Here is a 24382-nt window from a genome sequence, read left to right on the forward strand (position 1 = left end):
TTGAGTCCTGGCAACATCCTTGTAAATTTCTTCTGCACTCTTTCCAGTTTAATAACATCCTTTCTGTTACAAGGTGACCAAAACTAAGCATCATACTCCAAATGCGGCCTCACCAACCTCCTGTACAACTGCAACGTCCCAACTCAGTGCCGTGACTGATGAAGGCCAGTGTGTCAAAAGCTGCCTTCTACCTGTGACTGCCCTGTCTACCTGTGACTCCACTTTCAGAGAACTGTGGACCTGACCTCCAAGGTCGCTCTGTTCAACTACACTCCTGAAGGTCCAACCATTCACCATGAAACTCCTACTTCGATTTGACCTTTCAAAATGCATAACTTCACACTTATCTATATTACAACTCCACTCAGCCCACCTCCCCAGCTGATCAAGATCCTGCTGCAATTTCGAATGACCTTCCTCGCTGTCCACAATAACCCCTATTTTAGTGTCACCTTCAAACTAAATAATCGTGTCTTGTATATTCTCATCCAAATCATTAATGTGGATAACAAACAGCAATGGGCCCAGCACTGACTCTTGAAGTACTCCACGAGTCACAGGCCTCCAGTCTGACAAGCATCCTTCCACTATTACTCTGTGTCTCCTACCATCGAGCCAATTGTGTATCCAATTTGCCAGCTCGCCATGGATTCCATGACATCTAACCTCCCAGAGTGGCCTACCATGTGGAACTTTCTCAAAGGCTTCACTGAAACCCATATCGATGACATCAACCACCCTGCCCTCTTCATTATTCCTGGTCACTTCATCAAAGAACTCGAACAAATTTGTGTGGCATGATCTCCCATGCACAAAACCATGCTGACTGTGCCTAATCAAGTCCTGTCTTTCTAAACGCATGTTTGTCTTATATCTCAGAATCTTCTCAAGTAACCTACCCACCACAGATGTTAGGCTTAATGGTCTATAGTTCCCAGGCTTTTCTTTGCAAAAAGGAAAAGGACACAACATTTGCTACCCTGCAGTCTTCTTCGACCTTATATGTGGCTACAGATAATGCAAAACTGTCAGCCGGGGCCCTGGCAATTTCTTCTCTAGCCTCTTGCAGTGTTCTTGGAAATATCTGGGGATTTATTCACCTTTCTACTTTCTAATTCATCCAATACCACTTCTACTCTGAAATGGACTGTCCCCAAGATAGGACCCTTAACTTTCCCAAGTTGCCAAGTCTTCATGTCCTTCTCCACAGGAGGAAATGTTCATTGAGAACCTCGCTCATCTCCTGCATTCTACATTTTGGTCTTTGAGGCGTCTTATTCTCTCTCCAGTTATTCTATTTCCTCTAATATACTTTTTAAAAACCCCTTCTAATTCACCCTAATCTCCTCAGCCTGGGCTATCTCATGCCATCTTTTTGCCTCCCTGATTTCGTCCTTCAGTAAACTACTGTATCCCCTATGTACCTCCCAGGGATTCCCACTTCTCTGAACTTGACGTTCTCCACCCTCTCAACCTCAGCTCTGTTGATATAGATGGGGGTGTGTTCTCTTCCCTTTTGTTTTGAAGTCCATGATCAGTGTTGCTGAAAATGAGGAGAGATCTTACTGTTGACCTGAATTGAATTAATGCTGAATTAAAACTGTTGCTGAAAGAAACAAATATTGCCAAAGATTTTCATCTTGCACTCATCAGGACACAGGTGAGGATACCAAATTTGCAATGATCACAACAATTTATCGTCCAGAAGAAATGGTTCCTAGTGATTTGATAGGTCGACTCTGGCCAAAGCATTGTTGTGGAAATTGCAATGGCTCTTGGCTTCTGAAACTCGCAGGTTGTTCAAAAATGATGCAAATTGAACTTAGTCCTTCTCTGTGGAGAAACATTTTACATTGTCAGCAAAACCTGTCTATGTTTTTATTTGACATTGTGAACTTATTTGTGGATGCAGAACTGAAGTAAATCATCAACATTAGGGTTACATCACAGCAATACAAACTCACTGCCATTTTCTGGATCTTTACTTGTGGAACATATGAGCTTAAGAACGCCATAATCAAGTTTAATCTTAATGATCCAATATACACTCAAACAGATGGTGAATGTCTGGAAACTCCTCATGGTCCAGGCGCTCATAAACACCTACCCCGTGTTTTATTCATTTAATTCTTATGACTGACAACCAGTGAGCAATTAAGCACTGTCCTATACCTCTGGCAGCCACAGTCTTTCTGATTAAAAAAGTTAAAACCTTGGTTCCTCTTTGTAGTGATTGGAACGAGGTTGATCTAATTGACTTTGAAGTCCTTTATTGGGGCTGTTAACTTGGGCCATTCAGAAAAGCCTTGGCTGACCAATATAACCTGGAGATTAGAATGTCCTTCGTTCAGGTGACTGGCTGCACGCTGGTTGGTCACAGCCAATATACTATGCACAAGTAAATAACAGGTGACTTGATGAAGGGATACCAGCCTCTGTGCAGTTATTTGACTCTTTCAGTTTATTTCAGATTCTCTTTGTTAGACTGGTTGGCAACAGCCTCCTTGTGATAGCCTCTGTTTACATTTGAACATCTGCCGCCACTTGGGCCAAATACATTTCCAGAACCAAAGCGTCAACACTATTCTTTGAACAAGATTACCTTGCATTTGACTTCCAGGGCAGGTCATTCAAGCAAATATCAGTTTGTTTGCTCTCTTTTTCCAAAAAAAAACAAACTACTGCCCTCAGTCCACCCATGACCTTCAACTCTCAGCTCACAGTTTCAACCAAACTTTTTTTGTAAAATGAAAAACAGCAAGGATTCTAACAATCGTTTTATTTTATGTCTAATAGAGAGAAACCGTACAATTGACCACAGCGGAGGCTGGAATAAAATCTCTACCTAATCAAAGTGGATGTTACATTTCTGAAAATCTTATAAGGTATTGTCAGGCCCGTGTGTAGCCACCGACATGAGTCTAAGATGGTATGTTGCCTGCCTGATACCAGGGCCAGGGATGTCACAAAGAGGCTGTAGTATATTCTGAATGAGGAGGGTGAACACCCAGTGGTCATGGTACACATAGGGTACCAATGACATGAGTAAACAAAGGGATGAGGTCCTGAAATTGGAATACAGAAAGTTTGGAGATAAATGAAAATACAGCACCTCAAATACAGTAATCTTAGAATTACTGCCAGTGTCATTTGCCAGTGAGAGCAGGAATTAGAGGCTGTATCAGATAAATGCATGGTTGGAGAAATGGTGCCCCAATGAGGGGTTCAGATTCTTGAGGCATTGGGGCCCTTTCTGGGGACAGTGTGACCTGTACAAGCCTGACTGCTTGTACCTTGGCAGAGCTGAAACAAATATGCTTGTGGGGGCTTGTGCTAGTTGAATTGATGAGGTTTTAAATTAGTATGTTGGGGATGGGGAATAAAGTGTTGGCTGGAATGGGTCAGATTTCAGATCAGGAAACGGGAAGTAGAACGTCAGTTAGTGGTGTAGTCAAAAACTCGAAAATACAAAATAAACAACATTTTAAAGAGTCTAACAAAAGAAATTGATGGAATTGAGCTGTTTATACTTCAGTGCAAGGGGTTTTACAGACTAGGCAGATGAACTAAGGGCACAAATAGACAGTTGGCAGAATGATGACATTGCTTTAATGAAAACCTGGTTAAAGGAGGGGCAGAACTGGCAGCTCGATACCCCTGGATGTAGAGTTTTCAAGCAGGATAGAGTGGGTGACCAAAAAAGGTGGGGGAAGCAGTATTGGTTAAAGAATCACTTAATGGTGAGAAGGCATGATATACTGAATGGGTTAACAAATGAGGCTTTATGGGTTAACAAATGAGGCTTTATGGGTTGAATTTGGGATTTAAAAAGAGGCAGTTACGCTACTAGGAGTATACAACAGACGCCCGAACAGTGAAAGAGAGAGATGGAAGAGTACATATGTAGACAAATTTCTACTTGTAGGAATAAGAGGGCAATAACAGTAAGAGACTTAACCAACCCAGTATCAACTGGGGTTCAAACAATATGAGGAGCATAGAGGATGAAAAAAAGTGATGGACAGTGTCCAGGAAGTTGTTTAAAAATGATACGTAACAAGCCCAACGAGCAGCAATACAATTCCAGATTTTGCTTTGGGACATGAAGATGTGCATGAGTAAAGTGACGTTGGGTGACCATTTTGATTTACTATTGTTACGTGTGCCAAGATAGTGAAAAGTATTGTTTTGCATGCTAACCAGATGAATCGAACGTTACACAAGGGCATCAAGGTAATAGAACAGAATATAGGATATAGTGTTGCAACTACAGAGAAGGGACAGTGAAAGATCAGCTTTAATGTATGAGAGACCCTTTTATAAATCTGAGAACTGTGGGAAAAATGCTGTCCTTAAAACTTGGTGTGGTTTTTCAAACCTTTGTATCTTCTGCCCGATTGAAGAGGGTAGGGAAGATAGTAACCAGGGTGGGAGGGGGCTTTGATTATGTTGGCTTTTTTCCCGAGACAGCGGGAAGTGTGGACAGAGTAAATGGAAGGAAGGCTGGCTTTCATGATGGACTGAGCTGCACTCACAATTCTGTAATTTCTTGCATAGAACAGTTGCCAGACCAAGCTGCATGCATCCAGATAGGGTGCTTTCTATAGTCCATGTACAAAAATTGGTAAGAGCCATGGTGGATGTGCTGAATTTCCTTAGCCTTCTGATGAAGTAGAAGTGTTGGTGTGCTTTCTTGACTGTCGTGTCAGAGTGGGTGGACCAGGATCGATCGTTGGTTATAATTACATCTTGAAACCTGAAGCTCATGACTACTTCCACCTCAGCACTATTGGTACAGACAGGAGCATGTCCTCCAGTCTGCTTCCTGAAGTTGATGACTAGCTCCTGCTAACCGTGAGGGAGAGATTTACACCATGCCACTAAGGTGTCTATCATAGAACATAGAACAATACAGCGCAGAACAGGCCTTTTGGCCCTCAATGTTGCGCTGACCTGTGAACTAATCTAAGCCCATCACCCTATCCTATCCCATCGTCATTCATATACTTATCCAAGGACTGTTTAAATGCCTCCAATGTGGTTGAGTTAACTACTTTAGCAGGCAGGCCATTCCACTCCCTTACCATTCTGAGTAAAGAACCTGCTTCTGACATCTGTCTTAAATCTATCACCTCTCATTTTGCAGCTATGCCTCCTTGTAGAAGCAGATGTCATCATCTTATCTCTTTCCTGTACTCTGTCTCATCGTTGTCTGAGATCTGATCCCTTATGGTAGTGTCATCAGCAAATTTGCAAATTGAATTAGAGCTGAATTTGACCACACAGTTGTAAGTGCATAGGAGTATAGTGAAGTGCTGAGTTCGCAGTCTTGCAGGGCACTGGTGTTGTGGATTATCTTGGAGAAAGTGTTGTTGTCTTTTCTAACTGCAGTCTGCTTGTCAGGAAGTTGAGGATTCATTTGTGTGGGGTGTCCTAGCTCTTGGAATTTGGAGATTAGTTTTGTTGGAATTGGGGTTAAGGTTAGTGACTGCAATTGGCTAGGTTTAGTATTGGTCTGGAAAAGGATAGAGATAAATCAGGAGGAGAAGTTTTTAACTGGGGAAAGCAAATTTTATAAAACTGACAAGTGATTTGGTTGAGGTGGACGAGACAGGATTGCTAAAGGATAAATCAGTGGTAAACCTGTGGGAAGCTCGGAAAAGTGAGATCCTTCAAGGTAGTTAAAGAGGCATTTAGCCCGCTTGCCTTCATTGCTCAGTCCTTTGAATACAGGAGTTAGGAAGTCATGTTGAAGTTATATCGGACATTGCTGAGGCCTTTTCTGGAGTACTGTGTTCAGTTCTAGTCACCCAGTTATAGAAAGATATTATTCAACTGGAGAAGGTTCTGAAGAGATTTACCAGGGTATTGCAGGGTGTAGAAGGTTTGAACAAGCAAGATAAAGGAAAACCCAAAGATGTTTTGTCAGTATCTTAAAGAGCAAAAAATAGTTGAGGAAAATATGGGATTATTAGAGATGAACAAAAGAACTTATATAAAGATGCATAGGATATGGAAAGAATTTTCACAAAGGAAGGGGACAATGTGGACATAGTAATCCAAGAGATCAGTATGAAATATTGGTCAAAACAATCCTAATGAGAGAGGAAGTGTTAGAATCGTTAGAATCCATGGAAGTGGATAAATTGCAAAGGTTGGGTGGATTGTTCCCTTGGCTGTCACAGGAGGTCATGGAGGAAATAGCAGATACTCTGCAATAACTGGACACGGTGGGGTGCTGGAGCACTGGAAGAATGAAAATATAGGCTCCACTATTTAAAAAAGGAACAAAGGAAATGCGAAACAATTACAGGCCAGTTAGTCTTTGTTCAGTGATGGGCAAATTGTTAGAATCAATCGTGAGAATTCAGATAAACTGTCACTTAGAAATGCATGGTCTAGTCAGCAGTAGTCGGTATGGATTTGTTAAGGAAAGATCATGCCTTGTAAATTTGCTTGAATTTTTTGAGAAAATGACAAGGTGGGTTGCTGAGAGTAGTGCAGTGGACATTGTCCTCATGGATTTTAGTAAGGCATTTGACCAGGTTCCATACGGCAGACAGGTCAAAAAAGTCAAAGCCCGTGGGATACAGGATATTGTGGTCAATTGGATCCAAAGTTGGCTTAGTAACGGGAGACAAAGGGTAATGGTCGATGGCTGCCCTTGCAAATGGAATGCTGTTTCACGTGGTGGACCACAGGGCTCAGTGTTGGGATCCCGCTGTGTGTTTTGTACATAAACGATTTAGACTTGAATGTGAGGGTCACGACTGGAAAATTTGCAGATGACAGGAAAATTGGCCATGTAGTGGACAGTTTAGAGGATAGCTGTAAGCTCCAAAATGATATAGATGGCACATGGAATTCAACATGGCCAAGTGTCAGGTCGTGCACTTTGGTAGGAAGAATAGAGGCATAGACTATTTCCTCAATGGGGAGAAAATTCACAAATCTGAAGTGCAAAGGGTCTTGGGAGTTCTTATCCAGGATTCTCTGCAAGTTAACTTGTAGGTTGAATTGGTAGTTAGGAACATACAATGTTGGCATTTATTTCAAGGGCTAGATTATCAAAGCAAGGATGTTCTTCTGAGGCTTTGTAAGGCTGTGACCAGACCACATTTAGAAAGTTTTGAGCAATTTTGGGTCCCATATCTCAGGAAATATATATATGGGCTCTGAAGCAGGTTCAGAGAAGGTTCATGAGAATGATCCCAGGAATGAAAAGCTTAACATATGAAGAATGTTTGAGGACTCTGGGTTTATGATTGGAGTTTAGAAGAATGAGAGGGGGGAATCTAATTGAAACTTAGAGAATATTGAACGGCCTGGATAGAGTGAACGCTGGGAAGATGTTTCCATTCATAGGGGAGACTATGACTTGAGGGCAGAGCTTTAGAGTAATTATTGTAGATTCCATCCAGTGTGGAACCAGGCCATTCGGCCCAACAAACCTACATCGACTCTCCGAAGAGCATCCCTTCCAGACCCATCCCCTACTCAATCCCTGTAACCCTGCATTTCCCATGGCTAATCCACCTAACCTGCGCATCTTTGGACTGTGGGAGGAAGGAAACTAGAGCACCCAGGGCAAACCCACGCTGACATGGGGAGAACGAATCCCGTATCCCACCAAACCCTTCCTATTCATATACCCATCCAAGTGCCTCTTAAATGTTGCAATTGTACCAGCCTCCACCACATCCTCTGGCAGCTCATTCCATGCACGTACCACCCTCTGCATGAAAAAGTTGCCCCTTAGGTCTGTTTTATATCTTTCCCCTCTCACCCTATACCTATGCCCTCTAGTTCTGGACTCCCCAACCCCAGGAAAAGACTTTGTCTATTTATCCTATCCATGCCCCTCATAATTTTGTAAACCTCTATAAGGTCACTCCTCAGCCTCCAACGCTCCAGGGAAAGTAGCCCCAACCTGTTCAGCCTCTCCCTATAGCTCAAATCCTCCAACTCTGGTAACATCCTTGTAAATCTTTTCTGAACCCTTTCAAGTTTCACAACATCTTTCCAATAGGAAGGAGACCAGAATTGCATGCAATATTCTAACAGTGGCCTAACCCATGTCCTGTACAGCCACAATATGATCTCCAACTCCTGTACTCAATACTCTGACCAATAAAGGAAAGCATACCAAACCCTGCCTTCACTATCCTTATCTACCTGCGACTCCACTTTCAAGGAGCTATGAACCTGCACACCAAGGTCTCTTTGTTCAGCAACACTCCCTAGGACCTTACCATGAAGTGTATAAGTCCTGCTAAGATTTGCTTTCCCAAAATGCATCTCCTCACATTTATCTGAATTGAACTCCATCTGCCACTTCTCAGCCCATTGGCCCATCTGGTCCAGATCCTGTTGTAATCTGAGGTAACCCTCTTCGCTGTCCATTACACCTCCAATTTTGGTGTCATCTGCAAACTTACTAACTTACCTCTTATGCTCGCATCCAAATCATTTATCTTGTGCTTTAGCTCAAGTCTGGATGATCATATATTGCCACACTAGGTCTTGGTCTTGATCCATGTGGCAATAATCATCTAGTCGTCTTCTGCCGGTGATCCTGGGGTATTTGCTCTTCACAACGATTGGTCTAGAGTTACTGCTCCTGAGGGTGGTGTTGCAGTGATTCTTATTATTAGAAGTCTTTGTGCCCTTTTGGAAGGATCTTTGGTGTCCACAAAAAGATTGATTAGGGTTTGATCACCCTGATTTATCGGACCCAACTAGGCATTGATATATCGATGGCAGGGTGATCCTAGGGCATCCACTTCTGGAGGTGATAGGAGTCCATACGTCAGGTGGCCCTCTCCAAATAAGGGTGAGAGGCGCCCCTTTGTGTGGCAAACAACTAGATGTTTCCGATTGTCCTGGTCAAGCCCAATCAATTCAAATTCAAGTCCATATTGCATTGTCTGCAATTGCTGAGTCAATTGACAACTGTCTGTCTGTAGCTGTAGTCTGTCTGGATCCTGCAGCTTGCTTATTTCAGAGCCTTTGAGCACAGTCACTTAGGTCAAGACTTAGCTCAATTTCCCAGCCTGCCTGGGCGTTCAGGTCCATTGTACTCTGAAGGTTGCTGCACAGGTGGATAGAGTGGTCAAGAAGGCATATGGTATGCTTGCCTTCATTGGACGGGGTATTGAGTACAAGAGCTGGCAGGTCATGTTAAAATTGTACAAGACTTTGGTTCGGCCGCATTTAGAATACTGTGTACAGTTCTGGTCGCCACATTACCGAAAGGATGAGGACCCTTGGGAAACGGTGCAGAGAAGATTCAGGAGGATGATGCCTGGTATGGAAGGTGCTAGCTATGAAGAGAGGTTTAGTATTTTAGGTTTATTTTTATTAGTAAAAAGGAGATTGAGGGGACACCTGATTGAGGTCTACAAAATCATGAAGGGTATAGGCAGGGTGGATAGAGATAAGCGTTTTCCCAGGATGAAGGATTCCATAACGAGAGGGCGCACTTTAAAGGTGAGAGGTGAAAAGTTTAAGGAGGATGCACGAGGCAAGTAGTTTACACAGAGGGTGGTAGGTGCCTGGAACGTGTTGCCAGCGGAGGTAGGAGAGGCAGGCCTGCTAGATTCATTTAAGATGCATCTGGACAGTAGCATGAGTAGGTGGGGAGCAGAGGGATGCAGATGCTTCGGAATTGTGTGACAGATTTAGACAGTAGATTTGGATTGGCTCAGTCTTGGAGGGCCAAAGGGCCTGTTCTTTGTTCTTTGTCTTTGTTCTTTGTACTTTTTGTTCTTTGTCTCATTTATTGTCCCTTTTTTCATAAGTCCATCATTTTGAGTGGCCCATCTGGCCACAAAATGATTTGGATGACAATATAGGAGCCATAGTTATTAAGTTTGCAGATGACATCAGAATTGGTAGTACAGTGCATAGTGAAAAGGTAATCTAAGAGTTCAACAGGAATTTGATAAGCTGGACCAGTGGGTTGAGAAAAGGCAGGTGGAGTTTAATTTCAATAACTGTGAGGTGTTGGATTTTGGTAAAACAATCCAAGGCAGGAGTTTCACAGTTAATGGTAGGGCGTTGGGGAGAGTTGTTGAACAGAGAGACCTAAGGGTGGAGGTGCATTGTTCCTTGAAAATGGCGTCACAGATAGACAAGGTGGTGAAGAAGGTATTTGACATGCTTGCCTTCATCAGTCAGAACATTGAGTACAGGAGTAGGGATGTCATGTTATTGCCATACAAGACATTAAGGCCACATTTGGAATACGGTGTACAATGCTGTAGGAAGGATATTATTAAACTGGAAAGGGTGCACAGAATATTTGACAAGGGTATTACTGAGACTGGATAGTTTGAGTTATAAAGAGAGGCTGGATAGGCTGAGAGGTGACCTTATAGACATTTACAAAATCGTGAGAGACATGGATAAGGTCAATAGCCGAGGTCTTTTCACCAGGGTAAGGGAGTCCAAAACTAGAGAATCTAGGTTTAAGCTGAGAGGAGAAAAATTTCAAAAGGACCTGAGGGACAACTCTTTCACACAGGGTAGTGCACATATGGAATGAACATCCAGAGGAACTGGTAGAGATGACTACAGTTAGAACATTTAAAAGACAATTGGACAGGTGCATGAATCAGAAAGGTTTAACGAGTTGTGGGTCAAATGCTGGCATGTGGAACAAGTTCAGTTTAGGAAACCTGGTCGGTATGGATGAGTGGGCCTGAAGGGTCTGTTTTCGTGGTATACGACTCGATGACTCCATGATTTCATGAAAATATACCTTGTTGCAGTCATTTGAGAGATGAAGGAAAAGGAGAAAGTTATCCCAAAGCTTCAACCCTGCTGGAACATAGTTTTAGCTCCTTGGGACTGCCATTCATGGCCATTCTACACAGAAGGTATGCAGTCTCATTCAGTAGTGCAGCCACGCACACAAGATTGAACATATAGAACATTCCAACGCAGTACAGGCCCTTTGGCCCTCGATGTTGCGCTGACCTGTGAAGCCAATCTGAAGCCTGTCTAATCTAAACTATTCCGTTTTCATTCATATGTTTATACAATGACCATTGAAATGCCCTTAAAGTTGGCGAGTCTTCTACTGTTGCAGGCAGTTCCTTCCGTGCCCCGACTACTCTGAGTAAAGAAACTACCTGTATTTAAAGATGTAATTTGTGTGTGACCTGCACTTGTACATATCTTGGAGGCATTTGCTTATAATCCTTAAGGTTCAGCTTTCTAATTTGCTAGCAAATCACAGAGTATTGTTTAAACAGGATTGTTTGCTGACAGTAGAGGTGGTAACCTCGTGACATTGTTGCTGGATTGTTAATCCAGAGACCCAGAATATCCTGGGTACTCGGGTTTGAATCTCACCATGGCAGCTTGTGCAGTTTGAATTCCAAAGATAAAATCTGGGATTAGGAATCTAATGATGATCAGGAATCTATTGTTGAGTGTTGGGGCAAAGCCATCTGGTTCATGAATGTCCTTTATGGAGGCAAACTGCTAAAGTCTGAGCAATGTGTGACTCCGGTCACATAGCAACGTGTTTGGCTCTTAACCGCCTTCTGGGCAATTAGGCATGGGCAATAAATGCTGACCCAGCCAATGATGGCTACACCCTGTGATTTTTTTTTAAAAATGATGGCAACTGTATCATCCACCTTTTTGGCTCCAGTGTCATTTGAAGTGGGTTTGAGCTGAACTGCTGACAAAATTAATTGCTCGGACTTTGAGGAAGAGAATCCCGAAGATTTTTGGGATATCTGTGAATCATTTACTCACTATATTGTTGTGAAATCTTAATTGATCTGCATTGGATGTAACTATTATTCAGCATTACCTGTTAGAAAGTAGCAATGTGCACTTGTTGAAGTACTAAATTAATTTCTGGAAGCTTTTTTAAAATTTCTCAAGATATAAGTTTGATAGTACTTCCTGAGTGAGCAATCAAGAAGCTACCTTTTTGGGCGGCACGGTGGCACAGTGGTTAGCACTGCTGCCTCACAGCGCCAGAGACCCGGGTTCAATTCCCGACTCAGGCGACTGACTGTGTGGAGTTTGCACATTCTCCCCGTGTCTGCGTGGGTTTCCTCCGGGTGCTCCGGTTTCCTCCCACAGTCCAAAGATGTGCGGGTCAGGTGAATTGGCCATGCTAAATTGCCCGTAGTGTTAGGTAAGGGGTAGATGTAGGGGTATGGGTGGGTTGCGCTTCGGTGGGGCGGTGTGGACTTGTTGGGCTGAAGGGCCTGTTTCCACACTGTAAGTAATCTAATCTAATCTAAAATTACACCTGTTTATGTGTCCCTTTTGCTACGTGTTTTCTCCAAAACCGATTAACATTAAAAAGGCTGTAAGCAAGTGGGAATTAGTGCCGAATAATTAGGCCCAAGAAAATCTTCAAAATGAAAATTAGCTGTCAAGCTACCAAATGTGCACATTTCCAATGTCATAATTAAAAGCATGCAGTCGTGGAACTCCTGCATTTTTAATTATACTTCAATGATGCAATAAGAAACATTCAAAGAGACATAAAATACATTGCAGCGATTTGAGGATGAATAGGAAAGAAGAAATTTTAGTCTTCTTAAAACAGCCAAAAATTACTTTTCTCCTACAACATAGATTCGTGGGTTAATTCTTCTTACTTTTTGAACCACCATAGCAGCAGGAAATTTATGTGTACAGCTTTTTAGCCAACAGGCAGAGACATTGTAATTAGTCTGTATACATTTGGAAACAGGAATTGATAACTAATTATCAAAGAGTAATACCATTATGTCCCAAGTTTTGTCCATCTTTTTTGAAGAGTAATCATACAACAAATTGTACTGTATAGGACTAACTGAGTAAAGTTGGTGTGTAATCATTTATCAGTGGAAAAGGACTTGGAGCACTACTTCACTGAACAAAATGCCTTTTGTTTAATTGGTCCATCCTTAACATTTTAAAATTTTAACTCAAGCAGTGAAAGGGGATTGGCATTAACTTAATCAAACCCCCTCCACTTATTTCCTCCATTCTCACAGGGTTTGATTTCCACAACTAATGCCTTGGTGGAATAGTCAGCATTTTAAAATTGTACCTCTTGCTTTTAAATGGGGCTAATGGATATTGATCTAATGAGAAAATTTGCACTGAAATCTTTGTACTTAGTTTTACATTACTTAGCAAGGATTTTTGAAGAAGGAAAGAGCTGCACTTTGTGTTGTTTATGGTCTGATTTGGATCTAAGGCAATGATTAAATAATGCAAAACCCAGGTGATTATTCAATAAAATAAATTGCATCTATGTCCGTGCCATTTTAACTTGAGATTTGGGAATGCTGACTACTGCCATTTACACAATTAAGTGCTCTTAGATAAAATCCTTTACTGTTTTAGATGCTGATTTGTAACTGCTAAGCTGTTAGCATTTATATTATCGTCTGAGCTATCTAAATAACAATTTTGCTTTAAAGGTTTTATGTGTTCATCTTCGATGATTGTGCTAACTCATTTTGCTTTATCTCCCCTCCTTCCTTGTTTCTTTTCTTGCTTTACCCTTTCTAACTTACCCTCGGGTGGACTTTGCTGCTGCTGCTAATGTGAATGTTGCAATGCACCAATAGCATCACGGAGAAATCAGAGACTTACAAGGATTAACAAGTAAGTAACTTTCATCTTGAGAAATCAATTCTGTAAAGTTTTGCTGATTTTTAAGGTTTGTACTTTTTGCAGCTGACAAATTTGAAGCAGGTAGAATGGCTAGTATAATCAATTGTCAGAGAAACCTTGGGAACAGGACTAACTTGTTGCTGAAACATACTTGAGTAAGAATTTGGTCCACGCAATACATTGAACGCACCAAAAATAATTCACTGAAATATTCTGTGTTAGCACAGTGCATGAATCTAATCTTCCATGCAGTTGCAGATTTATTGCATTTATACTGACACAATATGTTTGGGTTATTCTTCGTGCTTTGTCGGCTGGTGGAGGGTATTCCTGTATCAACAAATCTGCGGCAGTCAAGGCTTTTTATGTTCCTGGTTTTTCTACGCTTAAAAAAAATTATTCACCTATCGGCTACTTATTGGGACTGATTGTTTTAAGGAGGAGAAAGTGAGGATTGCAGATCCTCAAGATCAGTGTTGAGAGTGTGGCGTTGGAAAAGCACAGAGGGTCAGGCAGCATCTGAGGAGCTGGAGAAGGACTTCTGCCCGAAACGTTGATTTTCCTGTTGCTCAGATGCTGCCTGGCCTGCTGTGCTTTTCCAGTGCCACACTATTGAAATATGTCTTTGGACTGTCTTCTACCTTTGAGCCAGTTTTGTATCAAATAGCTAGTTCTCCCTGTATTCCGTGAGATCTAACCTTGCTCATCAGTCTCCCATGGGGAACCTTGTCGAACGCCTTACTGAAGTCCATATAGATCACATCTAACGCTCTGTCCTCATCAATCCTCTTTGTTACTTCTTCAAAAAATTCAATCACGTTTGTGAGTCATGAATTGCCACGTACAAAGCCATGTTGACTATGCCTACCTGCTTTTGTAGCCATAGCATTGATATGGCTAGTCCAGTTCAGTTTCTGGCCCGAGGCCGGAAGTGGAGAATTCAGTGATGGTGAGGCTGGTGACTGTTAAGCAGTAATGCTCACATTCTCTCTTGTTGGAGATGGTCCAAAGCATTTGTGTTGCACAAATGTCACCTGTCGCCTCTCAGCCCAAACTTGGATATTGTCCCAGGTCTTTGTTGCATTTGGACATAGACTGCTTCAGCATCTGAGAAATGGTGAATGGTGCTGAACATTCTATAGTTATCAGCAAACATTCCCACTTCTGATCTTATGTTGGTGGGAAGATCATTGTTGAAGCAGCTGAAGATGGTTGGATCTAGAACACATCAGAACTGTTCAGAAAATGTTTTGAGAGTATGTTAGATTCAAGTGTTGTGGCATTCCTATTGTGGTAAAAGGTCATAGTGAATATTCGTGCTGCATTTTATCACAACATGTTTCTGCTTTGTGTTGTCTATCTCACTTTCTTAACCAGAAATGTCAATGAAAAATTATCTACCATATCCTGTCAGCCAGCATGGTTTTGAATCTGGAGGTGGAGTAGTCATGGGCAAAAGATTTATGATATTGGAGGGTAGAGAAGAAGAAATCTCAATGAATTGAGAATGGTTGTAGGTTTTGTGAAGGGGGGAGAGAGAGAGAGAAAGAAACGTTCATTGTTTGCTCTGGCCGGATTTAATGAAGGGAGATGATGGCCTTGTGGTATTAGTGCTGGACTGTTAATCCAGAGACTCAGGTAATGCTCAGTGCCTGGAGTTCGAATCCCGCCATGGCAGATGGTAGAATTTGAATTCAATAAAAGTCTGGAATCAAAAGTGTAATTATGACCTTGAAACTATTATTGATTGTTGGGAAAACATATGTGGTTCACTAATGTCCTTTTGGGAAGAAAGTTGCCACCCTTACCTGTTCTGGCCTATGTGTGACACCGGACCCACAGCAATGTGATTGACTATTTACTGCCCTCTAGGCAATTAGACCCTCATCATGTGAATGAAAAAATGTAAAAAAGTAGATGGAGAAACTTGTGTGTCAGATATCTATTGAACTTGAGGGAGTGAAGATCAGGGCTGCTCAAGGGAGAATAATATTTTGGGGACAGAAGAATCAAGACTGAGAATCGTGAACAAATTGACAGTTATGGGTGTTTAAGTGAGAAGCTGAAGGTTAGGTATTTGAGAGTTTGCACGTGTATGTGTAAATGACTTGCCAGAATTGTCATACAAGGTGATGCAGACAACACTGCTGTTGAAAGAAGTGATGCATGGTGGAGGGGTGGTAGTTGGTGGTGAGGATTATCAGAAAGTGGTTGGAGCTGAAGTGACAGGTATGGTTATGAATGAGTGGTATTATTTAAAATTCTGGCGAGAGGCTGGGATGCAACTTGGCTTTCCAAGTCTAAGTGAGAAGAATGATAAAATCAGATTTCCCTGTATGGAGAGTAGGTAGAATAGGGCCATAGCACTATTCATATTTAGACAGTGCAAACGATGGATAGAATAACTAGATAGAGTTGTGACGCTGTGAAATTCGCGTCCAGGGTTTGTTGTTGAGGGAGAAGCTGTATATCAGTGTGCAAGATTAGATATGAAATGTTGATGATGGAATATGGGAATGATTTGGGTAAACAAATTCACCAATGATCTTTCCAAGTCCATGACCATTTTCTTCTTGGAGGATAGAAGCAGCATATACACGGGAATGCTACTACTAAGTTCCCCTTCAAGCCATTCACCATACTAACTTGGAAATATATCGCCATTCCTTCACTGTCGCTGGGTCAAAATCCTGCAGTTCCCTCCCTAGTGGCATGGTGGGTCAACCCGCACCAGATGGACTGCAAACGGCAGCTCACCACCATCTTCTCAATGGGCAACGAGAGAGAGAGGCAGTAAATGTTGACCAGCCAGCAACACCTACTTCCCACATATTAATCTGAAAAAGAATTTGCTAATGTGGAACATAAATGGGATGTTGACTAATCACTGCTCAGTTTTGGATGCTTTTTGAAACATGTATTTCTTCCCGATTTGTCCTTTTCTTAAAACTTGAGTGTTTTGATTTTTATTTCCATATATCACTTTTCACAAAATTGTTCAAATTTGCAGGCTAGTTTAAATGGTTCTTGCTTTTACATTGAAAGTTGAGGAAATGTGTTCATTGAAGCCAGACCCTTCAGATTGCAGTTAACACAGAACTGGAAAAGCCATGGGAAGTTAGTTGTAAAAACACAGAGAATTACAGCTGCTGGAAATTTGAAATAACAACCAAGTGCTGGAGGAACTCAGCAGGCCTGAGAGAAAAAGCAGTTCATGTTTTGAGTCTGGTCTGATGAGGGGTTAGTGGACTCTAATGTAGCTCTTTGGCACACCCTTGTGTGCAAGTTGTTGACCTGCAGTTTATTGATTTTATTTTACAGATAGAGAAATGTTTAAAATGTGAACATGAGCAAGGCATTGAGAAACATTAAATTTATTACTTTTAAAATTCATTTTGAGTATTTAGGTGTCTAACTTAATTCAGAATAGAATACATAAATCAAGCAAAACATGCTGTCTCTTAATTTTGACCTTATTCATTTGGATTTGTTGTTTGTGACAGTTACATAGATTTCCCAAATAACATCAAAATGACTGAAGTAGAGACAGGATTCTTGACTGTACATTCATTCTTGTCTTTTAAATTTTTCCTTCTGAAATACTGTTCAATGCATAAATCATGGCATGATTATAGAAGAGGCAAACTTTAATTTTCTGACTGGATTATAATATTTAATATGTACTGTAACTTAGTTTGAAAGTTGTGAACAGACTCAGGTGATTAATGGCTGTTCGAATGATTTGAGTGGTCAGTCTACATTTACTTGCTTTGCTGTTCTCCACAAGAACATATTTTTCTTTTTATGTGGAAAAATGTCTCTGGCATCAGACTTTAATACCTGAGCTGGAGATTGATTAGGGGAAAAAAGTCTTGAAGGCCTATTTTCAATTGATCAAAATAGTATTTGAGAGTTGCTGTCAATGTTGCAAGTTTCAGTTCCAGCCAAGAGGAGGGAAGATGCAGTTAAATTTATATAATTTGATATAATTGCCTTTTAATCATTTCTTGGATATTAATTATTCTATATTTGTTATAAACTGTTTAGTTTGACAATTTTGATTAAACATGTGCTAAAAATAAATGGAGGCATACTTGATTTCCAGTGCCTGTCGTGAAAGCAAAAGTGGGACTTGATCAGACCCAAAGGTCAGGCAATGTGGAATGAAGGTAGATGGAAATGCTAACGAATATTGGAACGTGTACTAATTTAAAAAAAATAAACTTGAAATTATGCATGTCGTTTGGATTTTTAATAGAGCAGATTTGTTGTGTTATGTTTTAGACATTAGTGAAAGCATTTAAATTATCAGGCTGAGTAAGATTTGTCATGATGCCAATCTGAAAACAGGCTGAATAAAATCAGCAAAGAATGCAAGACTTGTATCAGAATAGTACCTTTTGCAATCTCTGGGTTTGTGTTTCAGACAACAAAGACTCTAAGGTGAAAAGATATTGGCGCAGAAATAGGCCATTCAATCCATTTACACTTCTTCACAAATGATTAAGATCATGACTGATCTTTCACTTTCTTGCCTTTACCCCATAACCCTTGTTTTGCCAGCTGAGCAAAAATTTACCTGTCAGCATTGAACATACTTGATGATCCAGCAGTTCAACAGTCCTTTGGGTAAAGAATCCCACAGATTTAGCACCCTCTAAGAGTAAAGGTTAATAGACAATAGGAGTTGGCCATTTGGCCCTTCGAGCCAGCTTTACTGTTCATTATGGTCATGGCTGATCATCCACAATCAGTATCCTGTTCCTGCCTTATCCCCATAACTTTTGATTCCACTATCTCTAAGAGCTCCATCCTTCTCTTTCTTGAAAGTATCCAGAGACTTGGCCTCCACTACCTTCTGGGGCAGAGCATTCCATATATCCACCACTCTCTGGGTGAAGAAGTTTCTCCTCAACTCTGTTCTCAATGGCCTATCCCTTATTGTCAAACTATATCCTCTGGTTCTGGACTCACCCATCAGCGGAAACATGCTTCCTGCCTCCAGACTGTCCAATCCTTTAATAGTCTTATACGTCTCAATCAGATCAGAGAACACCTCTGAGACACCCGGACCAACCAACCCAACCACCCCGTAGCTCAACGCTTCAACTCCCCCTCCCCCTCCCACTCCACCAAGGGCATGCAGGTCCTTGGACTCCTCCATCGCCAGACCATGGCAACACGACGGTTGGAGGAAGAGCGCCTCATCTTCCGCCTGGGAACCCTCCAGCCACAAGGGATGAACTCAGATTTCTCTAGTTTCATCATTTCTCCTCCCCCCACCTTGTCTCAGTCAAATCCCTCGAACTCAGCACCGCCTTCCTAACCTGCAATCTTCTTCCTGACCTCTTCACTCCCACCCCACTCCGGCCTATCACCCTCACCTTGACCTCCCTCCACCTATCGCATTCCCAACGCCCCTCCCCCAAGTCCCTCCTCCCTACCTTTTATCTTAGCCTGCAGGACACACTTTCCTCATTCCTGAAGAAGATTTGATGCCTGAAATGTCGATTCTCCTGTTCCTTGGATGCTGCCTGACCTGCTGCGCTTTTCCAGCAACACATTTTCAGCTCAGATCCCCTCTTATCCTTCTAAACTCAAGCCCAGTCACTCCAATCTTTCAACATATGCCATTCCGGGAGTTGACCTCGTGAGCCTACGCTGCACTCCCTCAATAGCCAGAATGTCCTTCCTCAAATGTGGAGACCAAAACTGCACACAATACCTCAGGTGCGGTCTCACAGGGGCCCTGTATAGCTGCAGAATGACCTCTCTGCTCCGATATTCAATTCTTCTTGTTATGAAGGCCAGCATGCTATTAGCTTTCTTCACTAGCTGCTGTACCTGCATGCTTGCTTTCATTGACTGATGTACAAGAACACCTAGATCCCGTTGTACTGCCCCTTTACCTAACTTGACTCCATTTAGGTAGTAATCTGCCTTCCTGTTCTTGCCACCAAAGTGGATAACCACACATTTATCCACATTAAACTGCACCTGCCATGCAACCGTCCACTCACCTAGCCTGTCCAAGTCACCCTGTATTCTCCTAACATCCTCCTCGCATTTCACTCTGCCACCCAGCTTTGTGTCATCAGCAAATTTGTTAATATTACTTTTATCAATATAATTAACGTATATTGTAAACAGCTGCGGTCCCAGCACCGAACCTTGTGGTATCCCACTGGTCACCGCCTGCCATTCCGAAAGGAATCCATTTATCACTATTCTTTGCAGTTTTCAATCCAAGTCAGTATTTTACCCCCAGTACCATGTGCCCTAAATTTGCTCACTAATCTCCTATATGGGATTTTATCAAAGGCTTTCTGAAAGTCCAGGTACACGACATCCACTGGCTCTTCCTTGTCCATCCTCAGAATTACATCCTCAAAAAAATCCAGAAGATTAGTGCAGCATGATTTCCCCTTTGTAAATCCATTCTGGCTCTGACCTATCCTGTTACTGCTATCCAAATGAGTCATAATTTTATCTTTTGTAATTGACTCCAGCATCTTTTCCACCACTGAGGTCAAGCTAACCAGTCTATAATTCCCTGTTTTCTCTCTCCCTCCCTTCTTGAAAAGTGGGACAACATTAGCCACAGGAACTGATCCTGAATCTACAGAATATTTGAAAATGATTGCCAAAGCATCCACAATTTCTAGAGCCACATCCTTAAGTATCCTGGGATGCAGACCCAGGGTCCCAGGGACTTAGCAGCCTTCAGTCCTAACAGTCTATCCAACACCATTTCCTGCCTAATATAAATTCCCTTCAATTCATCCATTACTCTAGGTCCTTCAGTCACTATTACATCTGGGAGATTGCTTGTGTCTTCCTCAGTGAAGACGGATCCAAAGTACCTATTCAACTCTTCTGCCATTTCCTTGTTCCCCATAATAAATTTGCCCGTTTCTGTCTTCAAGGCCCAATTTTAGTTTTAACCATTTTTTTTCTTTTCACATATCTTAAAAAAAGCTTTTACTATCCTCCTTTATATTTTTGGCCAGTTTGCCGTCGTACCTCATTTATCCTCCGTGTATTGCCTTTTTAGTTATCCTCTGTTGCTCTTGAAATGTTTCCTACTTCTCCGGCTTCCCTTATACTTCTTCTCTTTCATCTTTATACAGTCTTTAACTTCCCTCGTCAGCCACAGCCACCCCTGTCTCCCCATAGGATCTTTCTTCCTCTTTGGAATGAACTGATCCTGCACCTTGTGCATAATATCCAGAAATACCTGCCATTGATCTTCCACTGCCATCCCTGCTAGGGTACTGAACTATTGAACTTTAGCCAGCTCCTCCCTCATAGCTCCATAGTTCCTTTTGTTCAACTGCAATACTGACACTTCCGATTCTCCCTTCTCCATTTCAAATTGCAGATTAAAACTTATCATATTATGGTCACTACCTCCTCATGGTTCCTTTACTTTGAAGTCCCAGATCAAATCTGGTTCGTTGTACAACACCAGATCCAGAATTGCCTTCTCCCTTGTAGGCTCCAGTACAAGCTGTTCTAAGAATCTGTCTCTGAGGCACTCGACAAACTCCCTTTCTGGGTGTCCATTACCATCCTGATTCTCCCAGTCTACCTGCATGTTGAAATCCCCTACAACAACTGTAGTAATACCAGCCTGAAGAACTGGAAGCAAATCCCGCCTGTTGCCACAGAAACGCCTTTCAGTCCCTCTTGCTATGGAGTCCCCTACTACCGCACACTGCAGGATGTCTGAGTCCTCAGCTTTGCCTCCACGCCAATTTTCGATTAGCAGACCTGTCCTCCTCTCGGACTGGCAGTGTCGTCTGCCTCGACAGTTTCTAAGAGATTCAACCTGTTCATGAGAGGTACCTCCCCTGGGGTCTCTTGTACTTGAATCATCTCTTCCTTCCTTCCTTATCATCATCTCCCTTCTTCTATGGTCAGTATAATGATCTCACCGAAGGGCCTGTCCAGTAAATTCTTGTTCTCTCAAATGAGCCTGAGGTCTTCTAGTTCATTCTTCAGTGCTGCATGTTCCTTCAGAAGCTGAATGTGTACACACTTTCCACAGCTATAGGAGCCAGAGACACCATCAATGTCCCTGACCTCCCACATCATGCACGCAGCACACTGAATCAGCTTGGCAATCATGTCTTCACCTCTTCAACTGTGGCGTAATGTCCTCACTCAGCCTCTTCGCCAAAGACTTGCATTTTTCTCACCAGACACTTCCCTTGACCCTTTTTGTTTGCTGCGAGTCTGTGTCGGACCTGGGGCCTAGAACAGACCTACTTAAATAGAACTCAATAACTTTTCCAACAGCCTCTGTGCTCCGACCTCACTTCCGCCCAGCTCCCGCTGCTCTCTGCTGCTTATTCCTCCTTATTTCAGTCTTAAGTGGGGTGACACCTTAATCTGAGATTTTGCCCACTGTCCTAGACTGCCCTACAAGGGGAAACAACCTTTGAACATCTATCCTCTCAAGACCTAAGAATCTTGTATGCTTCAGTAAGGTCACATCTTCTAAACGTGAATGCGCACAAGCCAGATGGACTCACCCTCTCCTCACAAGACAATCCCCCATACCCAGAATCAACCAAGTGAACCTAATCTGGACTTGCTCCAGTGCCAATATACCTTCTTTATGAGATAAGGGGACCAAAACTGTTCACAGTGTGAGAGGGTTGATCAGTAAATTTGCAGATGATGCAAAAGTGGGTGGAATGATAAATAGTGAGGATGATAGTTTTAGATTACAAGAGGATCTAGATGGGCTAGTCAGATTGCTGATCATTGGCAAATGAAATTCAATCTGGACTAGTGTGAGGTGATACACTTGAACAGGACAAACAAGGCAAGGAAATACATGATGAATGGAAGAATCAGAGAGACCTTGTGTTCATGTCCACCAGTCCCTTAAAGTATCAGGACAATTGGATAAAGTGGTTCAGAAGGCATATGTTAAACTTCCCTTTTTTAGCTGAGGCTCAGAGTTTATGTCTACGTTTCGGGTGTAACTCCTCTTCAGGATTTCAATCCTGAAGAACAGTTACGCCCAAAACGTCGACTTCACCTCCTCCTCCTGATGCTGCCTGGCTTGCTGTGTTCTTCCAGCCTCCTGCCTGTCTACTTTGGATTCCAGCATCTGCAGTGTTTTTGTCTCTTCGAGTTTAAGAGCAAGGGAATTATGCAGGAACTGTATTAAATATTGATGTGGCCACAGTGTGAGTATTATGTGCAGTTCTGGAAACTACATTACCAGAAGGATGTGATAGCATTGAGGAAGGTACATACGAGTTTTATCAAGCTGTTGCCTGAGCTGGAGAGTTTGTTATGAAGGAAGATTGATAGATTGGGGTCAGTTTCTTTAGAGCAGAGGAGATTGAGGAGAGGCATTCTGAGATGTATTAAATTATAAGGATGTGGATAGTTTAGACTGGAAGAAACCTTTCCCCTACATGCAGAGATCAATGACCACGGCCTAGATTAATGATAAGGGACAGAACCTTTACAGGTGAACAGAGGAAAATCGTTTTCTCACAGAAGGTGGTGGGAATCTGGAATTCACTGCCAGGCTCGTTGGCCAATGCAATGTCCAGCATGGCCCCACCTCCAGTTGGACTATCCACATACACTATCAAAAAAACCTATTGGTTGCGTTTAACATATTCTGCCTCTTGCTGTTAGGGTTTCTCAGTCAGTTATGGAAACTTTCAATCACCACTCTGGCAACTCTGATTTTATGGCACTTTTTCATAATTTGCCTGCATAGTTGTTCCTCAATGTCTCGAAGGCTCTCCAACAGCCAATCAGAGCAATTGTGCCCATCTTATTTTTGAGCTCTGCCCATATTGCGTCAGTGGTTCCTTGATGCAATACGAGATCACACATCCTGTTGCTTCCTTTTACTTTCTGGGAACAATCAAACCCACCAGTTAAATGGAATCCTATCTTCTCCTTTACCTTTGATTTTCTAAACCTCCATGTATTTGAACCATTCCTCTCCTCCCAACTGCCTCCAATTTGGTTTAAAACCATATCTACAACCCTCATTATGTGATTTGACAGGCCTCATCACAGCGTGATTCAGGTGGAGCCTGCTCTGTCAGAGCAGCTCCCTCCTTCTACATTTCTGATGCCAATGTCCCATTAATTTGAACGCATTTCTTCAAAACCAGCCTTTGACCTATGCACTTAGCTCTTTAATCTTACTGACTCTGTGCAAGTGAGCTTATTGCTCATAATCCTGAGATTGTTACCTTTGTGGTTCTGCCTTTTAATTTAATTCCTAGCTGCTCACATTCCCTCTACATAACTTCTTTCGTCTTTTTTTACCTATATTGTTGATGCCTGTGTTGGCCATGACTACATTTACAATGCTCTTTTCTTCAACTACTGCCTTTCCAAATGGCTCCCTGTACCATAGTGCTGTGGTCAACTTACTCATCTTCCCTATATCCCCTGCTCTCATCTACACTGGGAACAAGAATCTCAAATCTATCAAACAAGCTCAAGGGCTGAAGCCCCTTCAGCTCTGCCTCCTGGAATCCTCTATCTGCCTCGCTCATTGTCGCACCCTCCCAACCCAATGAGTGAATAAGAAGCAGTTAATCTAAAAAGTGTGACTGCCTTTTGGAAGCACAACATCCACGTACCTCTTCCTGTTCCTACTGAGTCACAGACCTCATTCAGGTCTACCACATCGTCTGGCCCTGCACTTCTATTTACTTGGTTGTTAATTTGATTTTTTAAAATAAGTCCC

At 42.2% G+C, this 24382-nt stretch overlaps 1 protein-coding gene across 6 annotated transcripts in view; it reads left to right on the forward strand.

The window, feature by feature from the left end:
* The window catches only part of osbpl8 (oxysterol binding protein-like 8), a 372304-nt gene that overhangs the window by 116944 nt on the left and 230978 nt on the right, over positions 1-24382 (forward strand). For all 6 annotated transcript variants that reach the window (XM_072552065.1, XM_072552064.1, XM_072552067.1 and 3 more), the window contains one exon: positions 13596-13632. In XM_072552065.1, coding sequence (XP_072408166.1) covers positions 13596-13632 — 37 coding nt within the window. The remainder of the gene's footprint in view (positions 1-13595; positions 13633-24382) is intronic.

This window comes from Chiloscyllium punctatum, chromosome 32, assembly GCF_047496795.1.
Source record: "Chiloscyllium punctatum isolate Juve2018m chromosome 32, sChiPun1.3, whole genome shotgun sequence".
In the NCBI taxonomy this organism is placed as follows: domain Eukaryota; kingdom Metazoa; phylum Chordata; class Chondrichthyes; order Orectolobiformes; family Hemiscylliidae; genus Chiloscyllium; species Chiloscyllium punctatum.